The 23879-nt window shown below is 42.2% G+C and overlaps 1 protein-coding gene across 1 annotated transcript in view; it reads right to left on the bottom strand.

Moving 5' to 3' along the window:
- LOC120055263 (cadherin-18-like) overlaps positions 1 to 21233 on the bottom strand; it is a 36204-nt gene extending 14971 nt beyond the window's left edge. The window contains exons 1-3 of the mRNA XM_039003148.1: positions 21000 to 21233; positions 8454 to 8748; positions 7908 to 8027 (exon numbers count right to left, since the gene is read on the bottom strand). Of these exons, the coding sequence (XP_038859076.1) occupies positions 7908 to 8027; positions 8454 to 8748; positions 21000 to 21233 (649 nt within the window). The remainder of the gene's footprint in view (positions 1 to 7907; positions 8028 to 8453; positions 8749 to 20999) is intronic.
- Positions 21234 to 23879: the final 2646 nt, after the last annotated feature.

The following is a 23879-nucleotide window of genomic DNA, read 5'->3' as shown; positions in this document are numbered from 1 at the left end:
GTTCCCCCATGACTTCATGGCCATGCAGGTCTCCAGCTCAATCATCAAGTTTGCTGACGACACACCAGTGGTAACCCTGATTACCAACAATGATGAGACAGCCTACAGGAAGGAGGTGAGGGCCCTCGAGGAGTGGTGCCAGGAAAATAACCTCTCCCTCAATGTCAACAAAATTAAGGAGTTGATCGTGGACTTCAGGAGACAGCAGAGATTGTACATCCACATTGGCGGGACAGGGTAAAAAGCTTTGAAATGGACCATCCACACACTGGACTCTGACATTTCTCGTTCTGATTTTTATTCATTTCTTTCTTTTTATTTTTGGGATTTGTGTATTGTTTTTTATAGTTACATATACTGCTCTGTTGGAGCTAGAAACATAAGCATTTCACTGCAGCTGTGATAACATCTGCTAAATATGTGTACGTGACCAATACACTTGTATTTGATTTGAAAGTAACCTACACAACCCTGCATATGTGTGTGTGTGCATGTGTGTCTTTAGGGCGTTCATGTGTGCGCGCGTGTGTAAGTGATGATCATTGGTCAGGAGCTGAACACCTCACTTCCTGATCACAGACACATGGCTGTAGTGTAGAGGCAACTGGTCTGACTGTGGGCTGACTGTGGGCTGAGTGACTGGGTCTCCTGGGCCAACCTGCTGATGGGGCCCCAATGAGTTGCTGGAGAGAGACAGAAACAGCTGGCATTACCTTGGCCATGGCCCAGGATCGGGATGCACTGCAGCTGTAACAGTCACAATCCAGCCAGGCTACTTCAAAGCTATGCCTCAAATCAAATCAGCACCACTCACTCAAGTAGCCAAGCAATGCAACATGGACCTTTATTAAATATACAGTATAATGACAGAACTGCACCCCCTACAGGTAAACCTAGCCAGGGTTCAGCTACGCCTTAAATCAGGACCACTCTCTCAAGTAGCCGAGCAGCACAACACAGACATCAACGAAACCTACTGTTAATATGATAAAATGACAAAACTAGACCCATCATAATGGCAATGCTGTTGCATGGTTGCATTCATGACATGTGGTCAATGTGTGTCAATAGCACTTCAGCATATGTGACCAGAACATGGCAAGGACCATCATCTTGAGTATTGACAGATGGTACATACAACAGTGTCACAATAGTCTTACTGCCAGATTCACTCTGCTTTATTGAAACACATTGACATACTGTTCAAGCAAAGACATCCACTTATCTCCATCTTTACACTTTGTTCTCTTTAGCTATATACACTGAACACAAATATAAAAGAAACATGTAAAGTGTTGGTGCCATGTTTCATGAACTGAAATAAAAGATCCCAGAAATGTTCCATACGCATCAAAAGCTTATTTTTCTGAAATGTGCACAAATTTGTTTATATCCCTGTTAGTGAGCATTTCTACTTTGCCAAGATAAGCCATCCACCTGACAGGTGTGACATATCGAGAAGCTGATTAAACAGCATGATCATTACACAGGTGCACCTTGTGCTGGGGGACAATAATAGGCCACTCTAGAATGTGCAGTTTTGTCACACAACACAATGCCACAGGTGTCCCAAGTTTTGAGGGATCGTGCAATTGGCATGCTGACTGCAGGAATGTCCACCAGAGCGGTTGCCAGAGAATTTTGTGTTAATTCCTATTCCATAAGCCGCCTCCAACGTCGTTTTAGAGAATTTGGCATTACATCCAACCGGCCTCACAACCGCAGACTACGTGTAACCATGCCAGCCCAGGATCTCCACATCTGGGTTCACCTGCGGGATCGTCCGAGACCAGTCACACGGACAGCTGATGAAACAACTGAAGATTTTCTTTGCAAACTGTCAGAAACTGTCTCAGGGAAGCTCATCTGGGTGCTCGTTGTCCTCACCAGGGTCTTGACATGACTGCAATTTGGCGTCATAACCAACATCAGTGTGCAAATTCTCACCTTCGCTGGCTACTTGCCCACTGGAGAAGTGTGCTCTTCACGGATTAATCCCTGTTTCAAATGCCAGCGTGTATGGTGTCATGTGGGTGAGCGGTATCTGATGTCAACGTTGTGAACAGAGTGCCCCATAGTGGCAGTGTGGTAATGGTATTGGAAGGCATAAGCTACGGACAACAAACACAATAGCATTTTATCTATGGCAATTTGAATGCACAGAGATATCGTGACGAGATCCTGAGGCCCATTGACGTGCCATTCATCCGCTGCTTTCACTTCATGTTTCAGCATGATAATGCTCGATCCCATGTCACAAGGATCTTTACACAATTCCTGGAAGCCGAAATGTCCCAGTTCTTCCATGGCTTGCATACTCACCAGACATTTAAACCATTGAGGCCGTTTGGTATGCTCCGGAATGACGTGTACGACAGCATGTTCCAGTTCCCGCCAATATCCAGCAACTTAGCACAGCTATTAAAGAGGAGTGGGACAACATTTCACAGGCCATAATCAACAACTTGATCAACTCTATGCGAAGGATATGTGTCACGCTGCATGAGGCAAATGGTGGTTACACCAGATACTGACTGGTTTTCTGATCCACGCCCCTACTTTACATTTTTAAAATGTATTTCAATTGACTGCATTGACTGCATGTTCCAAATTGCATGTATTCAAATTGCATATTTCAAATTGTTGCATATTGCGTTTATATTTTTGTTCAGTGTATATATACTGTATAGCTGTCACACACACGCACGCACACACGCCTGCCCAGACACACACCACAGCCACAAACATTTAGTAATTTTTAAACTAACTCTATTGATATTGAGTCGAATCCTTTGAAAAGCATCCTCACAGAAAATGTATTTTGTCATGGGTGGATGTTTAAAAAATTATTCTAGGCTTTTTTAAATTTCTCTTCAGTCTTCAATGCAAAGAACAAGATGTCTGAGAGCCTTTTTACAATGAGAGGATGGGGGATTAAGAATGCTAGACTCAGAGGGCAGGTATCCCTTTGATACTTGATACCTTTTTGATAAACCTCTTGATAAACCTCTTACTGCAAAATGTAGATTTCCACCTAAATAGACATACCCCAAATAATGTATATTTTCATGAGATGGCCATAAACAATAACTAGTAATGCTGCATAGTTCTAGAAAGGTCTGGAACTAACCTTTTTGGTAAAATATTTATACATTGCTGAGGTGTTCTTACTTTTGAGGACACAAGCTTAAAACCTTTTTTCAATAGGAGGTGCTGTTTGCACTTTGTAATAATTTCGTTCCCAAATTAAACTGCCTCGTACTCAATTCTTGCTCGTACAATATGCATATTATTATTACTATTGGATAGAAAACACTCTCTAGTTTCTAAACCCGTTTGAATTATATCTGTGAGTAAAACAGAACTCGAGTTGGAGCAATTTTCCTATGAGGAAGTGAGAAATCTGAAATCTGCAGGCTGTTCTGAGATCGGTTTATTAATTTGCATGTATTCTATTGGTTGAGATGCACTGCATAAGCCTTCCCCTGGATGTCAGCAAATAGTGAGAATTGGAATGGAGTTGCTAGGCAGATCTGAGGCCTTATAAATGGGCTGGCAACGTGGTGTCCCCTCTTTTTTCCCTTCGCCATGACGCAAGACAGACCTCAGGATGGCGTTCTAGAAAGCTCCCGTTATAGCCCTTAGATATATCCGGCTCTGATTTTATTCGATATAGGTGTTAAAGACATCATAATGTTGTTATTTTAAACCGAGTTATATCAGTTTATATCAGTATATTGCGATTTTCGGGTATTTATTTGTGCTGCGTTCTAGGGAGTTGGGCACGTCTGGCCCACATGGCTAATGTTTACTGCTAATTCCAAAGTTGAAGGCGACAATCTACAACCGAGCAACGATTCTTTTGGAAAAAGGACAACTTGCCCAAGATTCTGATGGGAGCTCATCAAAAAGTAAGAACTATTTATGATGTTAATTCGTTGTTCTGTTGAAAAATGTAAAACTCATATTCCGCCATTAATTTCGGTGCGGTCTCGCTTTAACGCACGCTGTATGTCGTAGTAACGTTAATTAAAAAAATCTAACACAGCGATTGCATTAAGAACTAATGTATCTTTCATTTGCTGTCCAACCTGTATTTTTTAGTCAAGTTTAGGATTAGTTACTGATTAGATTAGGTGCCTCTCCCAAGATTTCTCCCGACATATTGTTGGCAGCTTGGCTACTATTCTCATTGTATAACCACGATTTGTGCCGCTAAATATGCACATTTTCGAACAAACTCTATATGTATTGTGTAATATGATGTTATAGGACTGTCATCTGAAGAAGTTTGAGAAGGTTAGTGAAAAAATTAATATCTTTTGCTGGTTTATTCGTTATCGCTATTGTTGGCTTGAATCAATGCTGTTGTGTGGTTGGCTATTGTAGTAAGCTAATATAATGCTATATTGTGTTTTCGCTGTAAAACATTTAAAAAATCAGAAATATTGGCTGGATTCACAAGATCTTTGTCTTTCATTTGCTGTACGCTGTGTATTTTTCAGAAATGTTTTATGATGAGTATTTAGGTAATTCACGTTGGTCTCTGTAGTTATTCTAGTTGCTTTGGTGAGAGTTGTGATGGTGGCTGCAATGGTAAACTATGATTTATACCTGAAATATGCACATTTTTCTAACAAAACATATGCTATACAATAAATATGTTATCAGACTGTCATCTGATGAAGTTGTTTCTTGGTTAGTGGCTATTTATATCTTTATTTGGTCGAAATTGTGATAGCTACCTATGCAGGAAAAAAATGGTGGGAAAAAAAAGTTGTGTCTTTTGCTATCGTGGTTAGCTAATAGATTTACATATTGTGTCTTCCCTGTAAAACATTTTAAAAATCAGAAATTATGGCTGGATTCACAAGATCTGTATCTTTCATCTGGTGTCTTGGACTTGTGATTTAATGATATTTAGATGCTAGTATTTACTTGTGACGCTATGCTAGGCTATGCTAGTCAGCTTTTTTACTGATGGGGGTGCTCCCGGATCCGGGATTGTGTGCAAGTAGAAGTTTTAAGTACATAGTACAATTATTATTAAAATAGTACAAATCATATATAATTATTTTCTTTTCAACAAAAGTGGGGGAAGAGGGCTTGAAATTACTGAAATGATTTCTAAATATAGTAACATTCAAATAGTTAATGACTTTTTTTTTTTTCACCTTTTTTATCACTTTAAAACAAATATAATCATAGCACAAATTTGGCACCATTTCATATAACTGACGACAGAGTATTTTCTGCCAAGCCTCCTCTGAATCACGCAGAGATGCCAATGTCTGCAGACTTGTGTCTGCGCAAAAAGTGATTTAGTCCCTCAGGGACCAGAAGAACATGGTTTGGCTTAAATTTGACAAAATGATTTAGTATTTTTTCATGTTGCTCTAAATCTGGCTGAGAATATCACAGTGAGATGAACCCACGATTGCTGAAATCGCCAGACTGTAACCTTTAATAAGCTGTCCCAAATTTAGGGTGTGAAACCTGACACTTCAAGTCAGGTCTGCTGACAGAGTGGTAGCAAAAAGCAGATGGACGGGGCTTTCTGACACTTAAAGGTACTGGATCCTGTGACGTTCACATAGCACTTTGTATACCAAAATATCGCCATGAAGGATTCTAGCTTTCAAGACAGGCATGCTGTTGCTGTGTTTTTCCCTCGACTTTGTCATTTATTGTGACCAATTCAAACCCGCAGCCATCTCTAAAACGAGACACAATTTGAGTTATTGCCTCTGTAATCAGCAGTGTCGTTTAACATCCTCATAATTTCAATAAGCATTTTTCTACGGCTGGCCATGCCTTCCACCTGGCTACCCCTACCCCGGCCAACATCTCAGCATCCCCTGCAGCAACTTCTTTACCCAAATCCAGACAGCTGATGTTCTGAAAGAGCTGCAAAATCTGGATCCATACAAATCAGCTTGGCTAGACAAGCTGGACCCTCTCTTTCTAAAAATATCTGCCAAAATTGTTGCAACCCCTATTACTAGCCTATTCAACCTCTCTTTCTTATCATTTGAGATCCGCAAAGATTGGAAAGCTGACGCAATCATTCCCCCTCTTCAAAGGGGGAGACACTCTAGACCCAAACTATTATAGACCTATATCCATCCTGCCCTACCTTTCTAAAGTCTTCGAAAGCCAAGATAACAAACAGATCACCGACAATTTTGATTCTCACCGTACCTTCTCCACTATGCAATCTGGTTTCTGAGCTGGTCATGGGTGCACCTCAGCCACGCTCAAGGTCCTAAACAATATCATAACTGCCATCGATAAAAGACAGTACTGTGCACCCGTCTTCAACGACCTGGCCAAGGCTTTCGACTCTGTCAATCACCGCATTCTTATCGGCAGACTCAATAGCCTTGTCTTCTCAAATGACTGCCTCGCTTGGTTCACCAACTACTTCTCAGATAGAGTTCAGTGTGTCAAATCGGAGGGCCTGTTGTCCGGACCTCTGGCAGTCTCTATGGGAGTGCCACACGGTTCAATATACGGGCTGACTCTTTTCTCTGTATACATCAATAATGTCGCTCTTGCTGCTGGTGATTCTCTGATCCACCTCTACGCAGACAACACCATTCTGTATACATCTGGCCCTCTTTGGACACTGTGCTAAAAAAAACTCCAAACGAGCTTCAATGCCATACAACACTCCTTCCGTGGCCTCCAACTGCTTTTAAATGCAAATCAAACTAAGTGCATGCTCTTCAACCGATTGCTACCCGCCCGACTAGCATCACTACTCTGGTCGGTTCTGACTTAGTATATGTGGAAAACTACAAATACCTAGGTGTCTGGTTAGACTTTAAACTCTCCCTTCCAGACTCACATTAAGCATCTCCAATCCAAAATTAAATCTAGAATTGGCTTCCTATTTCGCAACAAAGCCTCCTTCACTCATGCTGCCAACATACCCTCATAAAACTGACTATCCTACCGATCCTCGAATTTGGCGATGTCATTTACAAAATAGCCTCCAACATTCTACTCAGCAAACTGGATGTAGTCTATCACAGTGCCATCCGTTTTGTCACCAAAGCCCCATATACTACCCACCACTGTGACCTGTATGCTCTCGTTGGCTGGCCCTCACTACATATTCGGCGCCGAACCCACAGGCTCCAGGGCATCTATAAGTCTATGCTAGGTAAAGCCCCACCTTACCTCAGCTCACTGGTCACCACAGCAACACCCACCCGTAGCATGCGCTCCAGCAGGTATATTTCACTGGTCATCCCCAAAGCCAACACTTCCTTTTGTCGCCTTTTCTTCCAATTCTCTGCTGCCAATGACTGGAACAAATTGCAAAAATCACTAAAGCTGGAGACTCATATCTCCCTCTCTAACTTTAAGCATCAGCTGTCAGAGCAGCTTACCGATCACTGTACCTGTACACAGCCAATCTGTAAATAGCACACCCAACTACCTCATCCCCATATTGTTATTTATCCTCTTGCTCTTTTGCACCCCAGTATCTCTAATTGCACATCATCATCTGCACATCTATCAATCCAGTGTTAATGCTAAATTGTAATTATTTAGCCTCTAAGACCTATTTATTGGCTTACCTCCCAACTCTTCTACATTTGCACACACTTTAAAATAGATTCTTCTATTGTGTTATTGACTGTATGTTTGTTTATGTGTAACTCTGTGTTGTTGTTTTTGTCACACTGCTTTGCTTTATCTTGGCCAGGTCGCAGTTGTAAATGAGAACTTGTTCTCAACTGGCCTACGTGGTTAAATAAAGGTGAAATAAAAAAAACTGTCTTATTTCAACTATCAACCAATGAAACATAATAGAACAAAGCTATTTTATCACTTGGCAGAAACAATTTACACATGCAGCGTTATATTGCAGTGAAGTAAAAGGCTGGTTGGCTCACCGGTTTTAGGATCCACAGAGAAGTAAGGCTGTCCCTGCAGTATGCTATAAACAATCTTGGCACTGTTCCCATAGGTGGGGTCGTCTGCGTCTGTGGCTGTGACCTGAAACACTGATGTGCCTGCATGGAAGGAAAGGTTATATCAGTACTGCATTTCCACACAAAATCCATACAACTAAAGTACAATGTGCCATGATTACAGTACAAACCACATTTACATACTGTAGCACAACTCACTATATTGTCACGGTTTTCTTACTGTAAAACTACGTGCAAACAATACCACAGAGTGTTTCTGTATTGCATAAAGTGCGGAAAAAATCTATGATTTCCCAATTAATCAAAATCCTGTATCGGGACCGTCAAAATACATTTACAGAGTTGTGCATCAATGCCTGACTGCCTCTATGATGCAGCAGGGATCTGCAACAATACTGATGACTCAGCTAATAGTGTGACTGGTCTCACAGTCAGGGTACAAAGCTGGCTGCCTCCAGTCAAGTGCACCCAGCGTATTAAAAGTATGTTCTCAGTGTTCGACCTTACCAACGTCGGCCATCTCGGGAACAGCAGCAGCAAATGGGCCATCTGGAAACTTGGGCGCGTTGTCATTGACATCCTGGACCTTGATAATGAATTCAGACTCTGGCTCTAGAGATCTGTTGGTGTAACGATCGATGGCCTGGGCATGTAAGACATACTGGCCCTTCTTCTCCCGGTCCAGGCTCTTCGTGGCATGGATGTCCCCTGTGACCTCATCGATGACAAATATAGTACCAGCCTCCTCTCCAGACAGCAGGTATCTGACTGAGCCATCTCCTTTGTCTGAGTTGGAGTGCAGCTGGAAAGGAATATATGTTACAATACTCATCTGAACATAGAAAACAATGCACAGGTATAGTCACCTCATCAGGGTTGAGGTATATTTTAGCCTCGTCAGTTTAGAGGAGAAACTAAAATTGTCCATAAGGATTTCAAATGGAAGTGACACAACCATCCTTTAAAGAAGGTTTACCACAGAGGAATGTTACAGATTGTTAGTGAAGGCCTACAAGTAGCCTGGGACCTGACTATTTCTGCATTGAACAACACAGTTCAAGGAAACTTCAGATAGGTATCACTGCATACCATTTCAGTGTTTTTTCTGTTTGTAGTGTAGACATGACTAATTTATACAAATATGTTATGGGGAATTCCCTGCTACACCAAAGATTGGAAAGCCTTAACAATGCATACTTAATCAGTTGCACTATTAAACAAACCATGCATAATTGTTGTCTGACATCTCACATGCAGTCTACATTATTCAACGACAATCCACACTCCTCAATTATTTGGTATTAGGACAATACATACACACATATATATATGTACTTTGTCGACGTGTCGTCTAAGTATTTTGGCCTCGTGCCTGCCGTGTCTGGTAAATGTGTTTATACAAACACTGAATGTGGGGTGATAGGTTATTTGAGACAGGTGTGAAACACCCCATTAGCTTTAAAATGGATCAGATGGAATATCATAAATATAGCAAACAAAATAGGACATATATATAGCTTTTCTGACAGCTGATGCTTAAAGTTAGAGGGAGATATATGACTCCAGCTTCAGTGATTTTTACAATTCGTTCCAGTCATTGGCAGCAGAGAACTGGAAGGAAAGGCGACGAAAGGAAGTGTTGGCTTTGGGGATGACCAGTGAAATATATATAATCTACAGTACCAGTCAAAAGTTTGGACATAACTACTCATTCAAGGGTTTTTCTTTATTTTTTACTATTTTCTACATTGTAGAATAATAGTCAAGACATCAAAACTATGAAATAACACATGTGGAATCATGTAGCAACCAAAAAAGGGTTAAACAAATCAAAATATATTTTATATTTGAAATTCTTCAAAATAGCCTTCATGTGCTTTGATGCCAGCTTTGCACACTCTTGGCATTCTCTCAAACAGCTTCATGAGGTAGTCACCTGGAATGCATTTCAATTAACAGGTGTGCCTTGTCAAGTTAATTTGTGGAATTTCTTTCCTTCTTAATGAGTTTGAGCCAATCAGTTGTGTTGTGACAAGATAGGGTGGTATACAGAAGATATCCCTATTTGGTAAAAGACCAAGTCCATATTATGGCAAGAACAGCTCAAATTAGCAAAGAGAATTGACAGCCCATCATTACTTTAAGACATGAAGGTCAGTCAATGCAGAACATTTAAAGAGCTTTGAACGTTTCTTCAAGTGCAGTCGCAAAAACCATCAAGCGCTATGAGGAAACTGGCTTTCATGAGGACCGCCACAAGAAAAGAAGACCCATAGTTACCTCTGATGCAGAGGACAAGTTCATTAGAGTTACCTGTTAAATTGCAGCCCAAATAAATGCTTCATGAAGTTCAAATAACAGGCACATCTCAACATCAACTGTTCAGAGGAGTCTGCGTGAATCAGGCCTTCATGGTCGAATTGCTGCAAAGAAACCACTACTATAGGACACCAATAAGAAGAAGAGTCTTGCTTGGGCCAAGAAACACGAGCAATGAACATTAGACCGGTGGAAATCTGTCCTTTGGTCTGATGAGTCAAAATTTTAGATTTTTATTTCCAACTGCCGTGTCTTTGTGAGACGCAGAGTAGTTGAACGGATGACTTCCGCATTGCTGTGGTTCCCACCGTGAAGCATGGAGGAGAAGGTGTGATGATGTGGGGGATGCTTTGCTGGTGACACTGTTGGTGATTTATTTTGAATTCAAGGCAAGGCTACCACAGCATTCTGCAGCAATACACCATCCCATCTGGTTTGCGCTTAGTGAGACTATGGAGTGATGGAGTGCTGCATCAGATTTCCAGATGACCCGCTCAGCATATGTGGGAACTCCTTCTAGACTGTTGGAAAAGCATTCCTCATGAAGCTGGTTGAGAGAATGCCAATAGTGTGCAAAGCTGTCATTAAGGCAAAGGTTGGCTACTTTGAAGAATCTCAATTATGAAATATATTTAGATTTGTTTAACACTTTTTTGGTTACTACATGATTCCTTGTGTGTTATTTCATAGTTGTGATGTCTTCACTATTATTCTACAATGTAGAAAATAGTAAAATTAAAGAAAAACCCTTGAATTAGAAGGTGCGTCCAAATGTGACTGGTACTGTAAAGAATAACTCTGTTGTAGAACTTTCAAAAAAAGAGGAAGAAGACAAGAAGCTGCCTTGACATTTTGGGGCTGATGTATTTTCCCTTGGTAGCCTAGCAGAACAAAGTCAATGCAATGTGTAAAATATGAATAAAACACTGGGGGCGCGGAACACTTACTCATTCAAACAGGTTAATCCAGCTCTATCGGGATTAGTCGTGCTACACTGAGTTGCATCATTGCAAAAGAAATCTGTTGTACTTTGTTGACATGTCGTCTAAGTATTTTGGCCTCGTGCCTGCCGTGTCTGGTAAATGCGTTTTTACAAACACTTAAACACTGAATGTGGGGTGATAGGTTGTTTGAGACAGGTGTGAAACACCCCATTAGCTTTAAAAATGGATCAGATGGAATATCATAAATATAGCAAACAAAATAGGACGTCTCCATTCGTAACAATACACCACTTCTTAAGAACGGGCTGCATCCCAATAATCTAGTAGTTCCAGAACATGGGCTGCATCCCAATAATCTCTCCTTTCTCCCAAAGTGTGCACTTGTTCATTTTCGTTCAGAGATTTGAAAGGAAATTAAGGGTATACAGAAACTTCCTCAAGCCCATGCCTTCACCAATCTAATGCTTTTATATTTGTGGGGCGTAGTAAACAAGTGCACACTTCAGGAGGAAGGAGAAATTATTGGAATGCACCTATAGCCTCCATGTTGTCAGACACCTGTGGTGCAGAACCTGTAGGGGGTTCTGTAAGGAGGGAAGTGAATGATGGATAACAAACCATTAAAGAAAAACTGTGAATCCCTTGACAGCACCAAAGCTGTGGGAGCTGGCTTGCATAATCTGTATAAGAACACAACTGGCCAGCCAAGTCAGTTGCCCTATCATGAATGCAAGTGTTTGCTCTTCGGCAGAATGCTATTTCTCTACAGACACTGAGGAGAAATGTTCTGAATGAAGAATGATGCCAGAAGCTGTTGGCAGTTACAATCCTAAAGCTGTATTTTATACATTCCTCAGTGTATTGGTTTTTGTTGCCTCCGCCTTCAACCCTTCACACACACACACACGCACACGCACACACACACACACACACACACGCACACGCACACACACACACACACACACACACACACACACACACACACACACACACACACACACACACACACACTGCTCTTAATTATTGGCAGCGAGTGTAATCCCTGAGCAGAGAGCAATTAGCTAAGACAGTGTTCACCTCCATGCCTCTTCCCATGCCTGAAGAGGGTACACACAGCAACCCTGTTTGCTACAGAATCACATGGAGAGTATCCAAGATATTACTGCTGCAGATTCACATGAGAGAAGACCAATATAAACCAACAGAGGATCAAATTACCACATGTAGGCTAGGTAGTTGTCTTTATTGTCCGCTTAGGACTCTCCAAAATACAGTGTACTAGGCTACTACACAGTAATAAACATTATTGCGTAGTACAAAGTAGGTTGGTTGAATGTACATATGAATCCAAGGCTGATGTTGTCATTTAGTGGAAGTGGGTGGAACTACTGTGATGTTCTCAGTAAGGCTGATGTTGTAATTTAGTGGAAGTGGGTGGAACTACTGTGATGTTCTCAGTAAGGCTGATGTTGTCATTTAGTGGAAGTGGGTGGAACTACTGTGATGTTCTCAGTAAGGCTGATGTTGTCATTTAGTGGAAGTGGGTGGAACTACTGTGATGTTCTCAGTAAGGCTGATGTTGTCATTTAGTGGAAGTGGGTGGAACTACTGTGATGTTCTCAGTTAGGCTGATGTTGTCATTTAGTGGAAGTGGGTGGAACTACTGTGATGTTCTCAGTTAGGCTGATGTTGTCATTTAGTGGAAGTGGGTGGAACTACTGTGATGTTCTCAGTTAGGCTGATGTTGTCATTTAGTGGAAGTGGGTGGAACTACTGTGATGTTCTCAATAAGGCTGATGTTGTCATTTAGTGGAAGTGGGTGGAACTACTGTGATGTTCTCAGTAAGGCTGATGTTGTCATTTAGTGGAAGTGGGTGGAACTACTGTGATGTTCTCAGTTAGGCTGATGTTGTCATTTAGTGGAAGTGGGTGGAACTACTGTGATGTTCTCAGTAAGGCTGATGTTGTCATTTAGTGGAAGTGGGTGGAACTACTGTGATGTTCTCAGTAAGGCTGATGTTGTCATTTAGTGGAAGTGGGTGGAACTACTGTGATGTTCTCAGTAAGGCTGATGTTGTCATTTAGTGGAAGTGGGTGGAACTACTGTGATGTTCTCAGTAAGGCTGATGTTGTCATTTAGTGGAAGTGGGTGGAACTACTGTGATGTTCTCAGTAAGGCTGATGTTGTCATTTAGTGGAAGTGGGTGGAACTACTGTGATGTTCTCAGTAAGGCTGATGTTGTCATTTAGTGGAAGTGGGTGGAACTACTGTGATGTTCTCAGTAAGGCTGATGTTGTCATTTAGTGGAAGTGGGTGGAACTACTGTGATGTTCTCAGCAAGTTTGGGCCAACGCAAGCATTTACACTGGCCCATGACACTACTTTCACTCACAGAACACGCTGCCTGCAGTGATGGAGTAGCATTCGTTTATCTTTCGCTATGGTGCCTTTATTCACTAGCAGGGTAATGGGTTTACAGCTCATGACTGGTGCTTACCCTAGGCCCTGCGTTTTTAAAAAGATAGAATAACAAAACATTTCTCTGTCTGGGAGCTATGGGGGGAATAGATAGATACATAAATATATGGAACTATCCACTGTGGCAATACATCACCGAGGGCCTGGTTGCAGTAGAGATGCAGAGCATGATATGATTTCATGATATGTGCAGGCTATGTGTCTGCTGTCCACTTTTTCCATATGGTGCGTGTCATGTCTCTCTTTGTGTAAGAATTAGTTATTGGGCTTGGTATGCCTTTATGCCATATATATAGGAAAGAAGAAAAGGCTCAGTTGCTATACTGTAAGATCCTACTGTAAAATCCTACTACTACAACCAGTAATAGACTCTAACGGGCAAAGATGCTTCCAGTTTTAGAAGCAGTTTTAAAATAAGAAGCAAGTGTGCAGTATGCACAGAGGCAGTAGCCTTGTTCGCAAAAAAAGACACTGCATAGCCTACACATTTTTTTTTACCCCTTTTTCGTGGTATCCAATTGCTTGTTACAGTCTTGTCCCATCGCTGCAACTCCCATACGGACTCGGGAGAGGCGAAGGTCGAGAGCCGTGCGTTCTCTGAAACACGATGCAGCCAAGCCACACTGCTTCTTGATACAATGTCCGCTTAACCCGGAAGCACCAATGTTTCGGAAGAAACACAATACAGCTGACAACCAAAGTCAGCTTGCATTGCGCCCGGCCCGCCACAGGACTCGCTAGAGCGTGATGGGACAAGGACATCCCGGTCGACCAAACCCTCCCCTAACCCGGGCGAAGCTGGGACAATTGTGCGCCGCCCCATGGGTCTCCCGGTGTCGGCCGGCTACGACAGAGCCTGGACTCGAACTAGGATCTCTAGTGGCACAGCTAGCACAGTGCCTTAGACCACTGCACCACTTGGGAGGAAGCCTACACATGTCTATCGTGGGATTTGTTTGAATTTCAACCTGAGGACACTAATATTCAAAGTGATGTCATTTAGAATGCACTTAAATAATGACATGGAACTGTCTGCACATACACTGCCAAGTTCACTGGTAGAGGCTTGTACAGAGGCTGATAAACTGCCTACGCTCCAAGAACCCTCAGACTGATTAAATCAGGACCCTGCCCCCTCTGCTAACCACAAATTACATGAGGCACGATGATGGAAAGGTCAATTTTATGCTGCAGCAAGAGCTCACTGACAAGATTATTTTATAAATTTGGGGGGTACACCAAGTTTTAGTAATTTGCCATTAGTGAACCAGGGTGAAGGGTTTGATGTAATCTTTGTCTCTGAGGTCTGATAAGGGATATTTTAATCATACAATCTCACACAGTGAGAGGTGACGGTACTAGCAGCTGCCTGAGAGACGAGGTTGGGATGCCTGTGGACTGGGGTTGTAACCTGTAATCTAAATCAGAGGAAAGCAAGGGTAGTTTCAACAATCAGTGTGCAGTACATGTCTAGCCTATACAGGGAACAGCTAGCTACAATATACAGTGAGTGTACAAAACATTAGGAATACCTGCTCTTTCCATGACCAGGTGAATCCAGGTGAAAGCTATGATCCCTTATTGATATCACTTGTTAAATCCACTTCAATCAGTGTAGATGAAGGGGAGGAGACAGGTTAAAGAAGGATTTTAAGCCTTGAGACAATTGTGACATGGATTGTGTATGTGTGCCATTCAGAGGGTGACTGGGCAACATGTAAGTCCCTTTGAACGGGGTATGGTAGTAGGTGCCAGGCGCACTGGTTTGAGTGTGTCAAGAACTGCAACGCTGCTGGGTTTTTCACACTAAACAGTTTTCCATGTGTATCAAAAATGGTCCACCACCCAAAGAACATCCAGCCAACGGCAGGCCATTGATCGAAAACGGGTCATTGATGAAAGAGGACTAAGGAGGCTGACAGGAATTGCGCAGAACAACAGATGGGCTACAGTTAGTCAACTGACAGTCCAGTACAACATTGGTGCCCAAAGACCCATAAAAGAATGCACAACTCGTCGTACCTTGACACAAATGGGGTATGGCAGCCAACAACCTTACAGAGTTCCACTTCTTTCAGCAAATACAAGAAACTGCGGATGCAGTGGGCTAAGGATCGAAAACACTAGACACTGGAGAATTGGAAAAACATTCCCTGGTCTGGATGAATCTCGATTCCTGCTGTTTCACGCTGATGGGAGGACTAGGGTAAGGAGTAAACCACATGAGTACATGCATCCATCATGCCTCATGTCAACATTGCAAACTGCTGGTGGTGTGATGATGTGGGGTGTGTTTTCATGGCACACTTTTTGCCCCTTGATAAAAGTGGATCAATGTTTGAATGCCACAGGATATCTGAACATCATTGTTAATCAGGTGCATCCCTTCATGGCAGCAGTGTATCCATCTGAAAAACATCAGCAGGATAATGCCCCATGCCACAAGGCTAGGATTGTCCAGGAATGGTTTCACAAACATGACAGTGAATTCAGCTTACTGCAATGTTATGCCCAGTCACCAGATTTCAATCCAATTGAGCATCTGTGGGATGAGATGGTACGTGCTATTCGGAGTAGAGGTCTACTACCAGCCAACTTGACACAACTTTGGAAAGCACTGGCGTCAACATAGGCCAGCATCCCTATGGAACGCTTTCGACACCTTTTGGAGTCCATGTCCCGACGAACTGAAACTGTTCTGAGGGTAAAAGGTGCAACTCAATATTAGGAAGGTGTTCCTAATGTTTTGTACACTCAGTGTCTGCAGTAGCTGTGATGAAGGAGAAGGCTATATAGCTAACCAGTCATAGCAGAGCAGAGTTGGGATCGTTCAGATAAAAATATTTTTTTTATCCATTCATCACTCTGACACATCTGAATCTGTGAAAAGTACAGCACAGTTTTCTAGGACAGGTCTGTCTGGGTCTGTACTGCACTCTTTGTACTCCATCCTGACTGAGCCTCTAAGGGGAGACAGGAGGCAGAGAAATGTCTGTGTGGACTTCGGAAAGCTGCAAAATATGCAGGACAGTGACTGTGTCAGCATCAGGAATAATTATCCCCTTTAGGTTCACCTGTACCAAAAGCAATTTAAAAATACATATTTACATATTACACTGAAAGACTTTCAGTCTCAACAATGGGGTCATAACAAAGTGTTGGCCAACATTTAAATACATCCCACTTTCTACTGATCATATTGATCTGTGGTGCCCACTGTAACTCATCAAGCTGATACATGTAGGCAAATGTGCTGTTGAAAATGGCTACATGATACTTAATTGCCTGATGTTTTCCTCATTGCCAAATCAACACCAAAAGAGTTGCCATCTCAGTGGAAGACGAAACCTCAACTGTCACAGCATCTTTGAGGAGAGTGACTTAAGCTCTCAGTCCGCCCCCTCAGGGGATGTATGTGTGTGTCTGTGTCTGTGTGTGTGTGTGTGTGTGTGTGTGTGTGTGTGTGTGTGTGTGTGTGTGTGTGTGTGTGTGTGTGTGTGTGTGTGTGTGTGTGTGTGTGTGTGTGTGTGTGTGTGTGTGTGTGTGGATTATTCATTGGAGCCATCTCTTACCAGCCTTTCATCCCACATGTCCCACATGCCCCAGTCTAACCCTCACCTTCGGTACATAGTGTCAATGTCATACATTGTCAGTGTCACAGTGGATTAGTTCACCTGCTATAACTTGTGCATGCCAAGAAGCCACTGCTAGACAATATCACTAGATGTGGCTCCTGTGGTAAGTTGTATAATAAGGCATCAGTCCCTAATGTTGGCATGTTTACGTATTCAATAAGGATTAATTACCCTGACCATGACCATACAAACAATTTATCCAATTTATCACAACAAAAATGTCCATTCATATTCATAGAGAAAATGATTTATTCATATACAGTACAGGTCAAACGTTTGGACACACCTACTCAAGCAAGCGTTTTTCTATATTTTTAAAATTTTCTACACTGTAGAATAATAGTGAAAACATCAAAACTGTGAAATAGCACCTATTGAATCATGTAGTAATCCAAAAAGTGTTAAACAAATCAAATATATTTTATATGTGAGATTCTACAAAGTAGCCACCCTTTGCCTTGATGATAGCTTTGCACACTCTTGTGTTATTTCATAGTTTTGATGTTTTCACTATTATTCTACAATGTAGAAAATAGTAAAAATAAAGAAAAACCATTGGAATGAGTCAGTGTGTCCAAACTTTTGACTGGTACTATATATAAAGTTGAAGTCGGAAGTTTACATACAGCTTAGCCAATGCCCGGAGCACATGCCCGGAGCACACGTCCTGGTAATCCGTCTGGCCCCGCAGCCTTGTGTATGTTGACCTGTTTAAAAGGTCTTACTCACGTCGGCTACGGCGAGCGTGATCACACAGTTGTCCGGAACAGCTGATGCTCTCATGCATGCCTCAGTGTTGCTTGCCTCGAAGCAAGCATAGAAGTGATTTAGCTCATCTGGTAGGCTCGTGTCACTGGGCAGCTCACAGCTGTGCTTCCCTTTGTATTCTGTAATAGTTTGCAAGCCCTGCCACATAAGACGAGCGTCGGCGTCGGTGTAGTGTGATTCAATCTTAGCACTGTATTGACACTTTTCCTGTTTGATGGTTCGTCGCAGGGCATAGCGGGGTTTCTTGTAAGCTTCCCGGTTAGTGTCCCGCACCTTGAAAGCGGCAGCTCTACCCTTAGCTCAGTGCGAATGTTGCCTGTAATCCATGGCTTCTGGTTGGGGTATGTATGTACAGTCACTGTGGGGACGACGTCCTCGATGCACTTATTGATAAAGCCAGTGACTGATGTGGTGTACTCCTCAATGCCATCAGAAGAATCCCGGAACATGTTCTAGTCTGTGATAGCAAAACAGTCCTGTAGTTTAGCATCTGCTTCATCTGACCACTTTTTTATAGACCGAGACACTGGTGCTTCCTGCTTTAATTTTTCCTTGTAAGCAGAAATCAGGAGGATAGAGTTGTGGTCAGATTTACCAAATGGAGGGCGAGGGAGAGCTTTGTACGCGTCTCTGTGTGTGGAGCACAGGTGATCTAGAATTTTTTTCCCTCTGATTGCACATTTAACATGTTGCTAGAAATTTGGTAGAACTGATTTAAGTTTCCCTGCATTAAAGTCTCCGGCCACTAGGAGTGCCGCCTCTTGGTGAGTGTATTTCCTGTTTGCTTATTTCCTTATACAACTGACTGAGTGCAGTCTCAGTGCCAGCCTCTGTGTCTGTGGTGGTAAATAAACAGCCACGAAAAGTATAGCTGAAAACTCTCTAGGCAAGTAGTGTGGCCTGCAATTTATCACAATATACTCTACTTCAGGCGAGCAAAATCTAGAGACGTCCTTAGATTTCGTGCACCAGCTGTTGTTTACAAATATGCACAGAACACACGCCCTCGTCTTACCGGAGTTTGCTGTTCTATCTTGCCGGTGCATCGTATATCCCGCTAGCAGAATATCCATGTCGTCATTCAGCCACGATTCCATGAAACATAACATATTACAGTTTTTGATGTCCCGTTGGTAGGATAGTCGTGATCGTACCTCGTCTAATTTATTGTCCAATGAGTGCACGTTGGAGAGTAGTATTGACGGTAACGGCAGCTTTCCCAGTCGCCTTCTCCGGGTCTTGACCAGGCATCCGGCTCTTTGTCCTCTGTACCTGCGTCTCTTCCTCTTGCAAATAACGGGGATGTCGGCCATGTGGGGTGTTTGGAGAATGTCTTGTGCGTCGTCCTTGTTGTAGAAAAAAATCTTTGTCTATTCCGAGGTGAGTGATCGCTGTCCTGATATCCAGAAGCTCTTTTTTGCCATAAGATATGGTTGCAGAAACATTATGTACAAAATAAGTTACAAATAACGCAAAAAATACCACAGAATAGCACAATTGGTTGGGCGCCCGTAAAACTGCTGCCATTTCTTCCGGCGCCATTTTATTTATTTTATCCTGCAGCAAAGCACCTCCACAACAGGATGCTGCCACCCCCGTGCTTCACGGTTGGGATCGTGTTCTTCGGCTTGCAAGCCTCCCCCTTTTTCCTCCAAACATAATGATGGTCATTATGGCCAAACAGTTCTATTTTTGTTTCATCAGACCAGAGGACATTTCTCCAAAAAGTATGATCTTTGTCCTCATGTGCAGTTGCAAACCGTAGTCTGGCTTTTTTATGGCGGTTTTGGAGCAGTGGCTTCTTCCTTGCTGAGCGGCCTTTCAGGTTATGTCGATTTGTTTTACTGTACATATAGATAATTTTGTACCTGTTTCCTTCAGCATCTTTACAGGGTCCTTTGCTATTGTTCTGGGATTGATTTGCACTTTTCGCACCAAAGTACGTTCATCTCTAGAAGACAGAACACGTCTCCTTCCTGAGCGGTATGACGGCTGCATGGTCCCATGGTGTTATACTTGCGTACTATTGTTCATACAGATGAACGCGGTACCTTCAGGTGTTTGGAAATTGCTCCCAAGGATGAACCAGACTTGTGGAGGTCTACAATTTTCTTTCTGAGGTTTTGGCTGATTTCTTTTGATTTTCCCATGATGTCAAGCAAAGAGGCACTGAGTTTGAAGGTAGGCCTTGAAATACATCCACAGGTACACCTCCGATTGACTCAAATCATGTCAATTAGCCTATCAGAAGCTTCTAAAGCCATGACATAATTTTCTGGAATTTTCCAAGCTGTTTAAAGGCACAGTCAACTTTGTGTATGTAAACTTCTGACCACTGGAATTGTGATACAGTAAATTATAAGTGAAATTATCTGTCTGTAAACAATTGTTGGAAAAATTACTTGTGTCATGAACAAAGTAGATGTCCTAACCTACTTGCCAAAGCTATAGGTTTTTAACAAGAAATTTGTGGAGTGGTTGAAAAACGAGTTTGAATGACTCCAACCTAAGTTTATGTAAACTTCTGAGTTCAACTGTATATACAGTATATAAAAAATGTATTATTGTATAATACGCTTACCCATTTGAATTATTTATCATAGGGAGTAGAAATGTATATATGTTTGCTGAAAGTAAACAGAGATTAAAGCTATAAACTCAAAATCCTTTCCAAAAGAAAGGAAATTGCTCTAAGCTTTCGTAAACGTACGCCTCACTTAACCTGGTGCAACATTGTTCTCAAACGGCTGTTGCTACTGTATGCACAACCAGGTACAGTTGCAATCATAGACTTTGCATTATGCAAAACCACCTACGGAGTGCAATATGTAGGCCTACTGTTTTCCTCTTTGCATGAAAATCCCTCACATCAAAAGAATGCCATTGAAGGAGACCATGAATAGCATACCTTTCCAACATGCTGAGCTTCTGGTCCAATATGTTCCTCTAAAACGAAGAACTGGTTCCATATCCAGCCCCTCTTGGGCCGGTGGTGCACGTCCTTCTCTCCGTCTGGGTGTTTGGTTTGGTTCCTGGGTGCTCTGACGTTGGGCCTGGGCTGGGACGTCCCATAGCTCCTCTGGACAAAGCACAGGCAGATCAGCAAAGGGCAGAGGCAGGCAGTGGTGGCAGGAATTCTCATGGTAGAGAATGTATGCTTCTCTAAGTCCTCCACTGTACCTTGGCAAACAGTGTACCAAGAGGCCACAACAGCGTCTCGACAGTAAGACAGTACTAGGTGCAGATGAGACCAGTCCAGAGATTTCTCCTAAAGTCCATGGTTTATTTCAGTCTGTCCACTAGGGATTAGAACCAAGGTTCATTTCCATGTTGGACAGAGGGGAAAAGAGCTGGTTGTTCATTTGCTTAGAGGATCCTCAGGAGATTTCATGAGGGGTCTGGTCTGAGCAGGTTGCCGTGTTGTTTCCCCTTGAAAAGATAAGAAGAAACGATATTAAGGAAACAGGAATAATGAGTCATGTTTTTCTTGTTGTGAAATCGCCTAATGCAATTTGATGGAATGGCTACTCCGATATTACACTTTGACTCATTTATAGAAGCACAATATTCTTTTCCACAATGTTCTTTTCTCATTTTGACCTGATTCCTGAGAGTCAATTTCCACTGTGTGTATGAATTGAGTATTTCTGTCCGCTTCGGATGCAAGCCAGAGGATTCAAAACTACATTGCTAAGTCTGAGCTGAAAAGGCTAAGTTGTCTCTGTCATACCTCACAACTGAGAGACATCCATTTTAACATGGCTTTTTGAAAGCAGGAGAGCCACAACTGTATCTCCATAGGCCATAATAGCATTTTGAGGACATTATTTTCTGCAGTCTTTGTCAGAGTATATTACAATGACAAGCTGCTTAAGAGCATTTGATTCTCACAATCTATGACACTGTTACAGCACATTTGTCACTTGGTAAACACCCTCACACAAGCAGAGATGTGGTTCTAACTTCCAGTTGCTGTTAATATTGTACTTTAAATACTTTTGAATGATTCAGTTATTTTTTTATTTTGTGTGAGAAAACAATCTGGAAAAAAAACTTATATCTTAAAAAACTTATATCACTCTGTAAAAGAAAGAAGTATATATGCAGCACATGTGACAAGACTTGTTATGCCCCTGCCACTCAGGAAAGCATTTTGTGATTTCCTTTCCTTAGGTTTTGATTTGTTACACAACTGTGCTATTTTCTGATGCATTTCCACAAACCTTCAATCAGTCCACCTGTCAGCAGAGTACCAGCCAAGCTTAGTCGAAAAACAGTCCAACAACAAACAATTTGCAAGTGATAAATGTTTGATGTGAGGCGGCACAGAGGCTTGTCTATGGATGCTATGGTTACATCTTCTTTGTTTCTATGTCTGCATTGCAATAATCCAAACTAACTCTGAAATGTCAAAGACCAATAACAACAGATTATATGTGAAGCACAGTTCATTGTGCAATGACAACATCAAGGATGTGTGTGACCATCCTTGAAATGATTCATGGCTTAATTTGTGTTATTTATCAACCTATAGCATGGGCTTGTGTTGCATGTTTTCTTGAATTATGTGTTTGTATGTTTTTCTACAATACCACCCACGCACCACATACAGTATAGTATTGTAGATACAAATTAGGATTTCTCTGTGATGGGAAATGGAGAGTGAAAAGCAGGTATACTGTACTGTAAGTGCACTGCTACATAACATCATTAGCCTTCACAAAGGCATGATCCCATTCCCAATGCATATTCCAACAGCAGTCCATGTCTATGAAATTCCATGAAGTCTATGAAATTCCAAAAGGGTGGCTGTCCTCATTCTAACTGAATATCACTAGTACTTACTGCAATTATAAAATAATTTAATTTGACCGTTCTGCCGCTCGTGCCTTGTCTTTACATTAGGCTCAATTTGAAGCTTAATTTGTCAAGTGAGCATGAAAAGACCACTAGTGGGTCAGTGATAGTGCCTTTCCATGTTACCTGGATGTACTACACCATTCAAGCACGCACATTCCAGTATTTGTGTATTGCAAATACTGTGTACATCCAGAAACAGATTTGTAACTTTCTAATCATTAACTACAGAAAACAATTAATTTAAACTTGTGACACCATTAGGGTGATGTTCACATCAATCAATAACTATCCATGCGTGCGGCTACAGCTCAGCCTTCGACACCATAGTACCCTCCAAGCTGATCACTCAGCTCAGGGCCCTGAGTCTGAACCCCTCCCTGTGCAACTGGGTACTGGACTTCCTGGCACGCCGAACCCAAGGGGTGAAGGTAAGTAACAACATCTCTGCCACACGATCCTCAACATGGGGGTCTCACAGGGTTGCGTGCTCAGCCCCCTCTTGTACTCCCTGTTTACCTATGACTGCGGGGCCACTCACTTCTCCAACTCAATCATAAAGTTTGCTGACGACACAACAGTGGTAGGCCTGATTATCAACAACATTGAGACAGCCTAGAGGGAGGTGGTGAGAGCCTTGGCAGAGTCGTTCCAGGAAAATAACCTCCCCCTCCCCCTCAACGTCAACAAAACAAAGGAACTGATTGTGGACTACAGGACACAGCAAAAAGAGCACTTGCCCATCCACATTGACAGGGCCACAGTGGGGAGGGTCAAAAGCTTCAAGTTCCTTAGTGTGCACATCACTGACAAACTGAAATGGTCCCTATGCACAGACAATGTGGTGAAGAAGGCAGAGCAGTGCCTCACAGCAGTGCCTCTTCAATCTCAGGAGGCTGAAGAAATTTGGCTTGGCCCCTAAGATGCTCAC

Source organism: Salvelinus namaycush, chromosome 11 (genome assembly GCF_016432855.1).
Source record: "Salvelinus namaycush isolate Seneca chromosome 11, SaNama_1.0, whole genome shotgun sequence".
NCBI classification, from domain to species: domain Eukaryota; kingdom Metazoa; phylum Chordata; class Actinopteri; order Salmoniformes; family Salmonidae; genus Salvelinus; species Salvelinus namaycush.
Note: the sequence above shows the minus strand (reverse complement) of the source record. Positions and strands in the feature narration are given on the sequence as shown.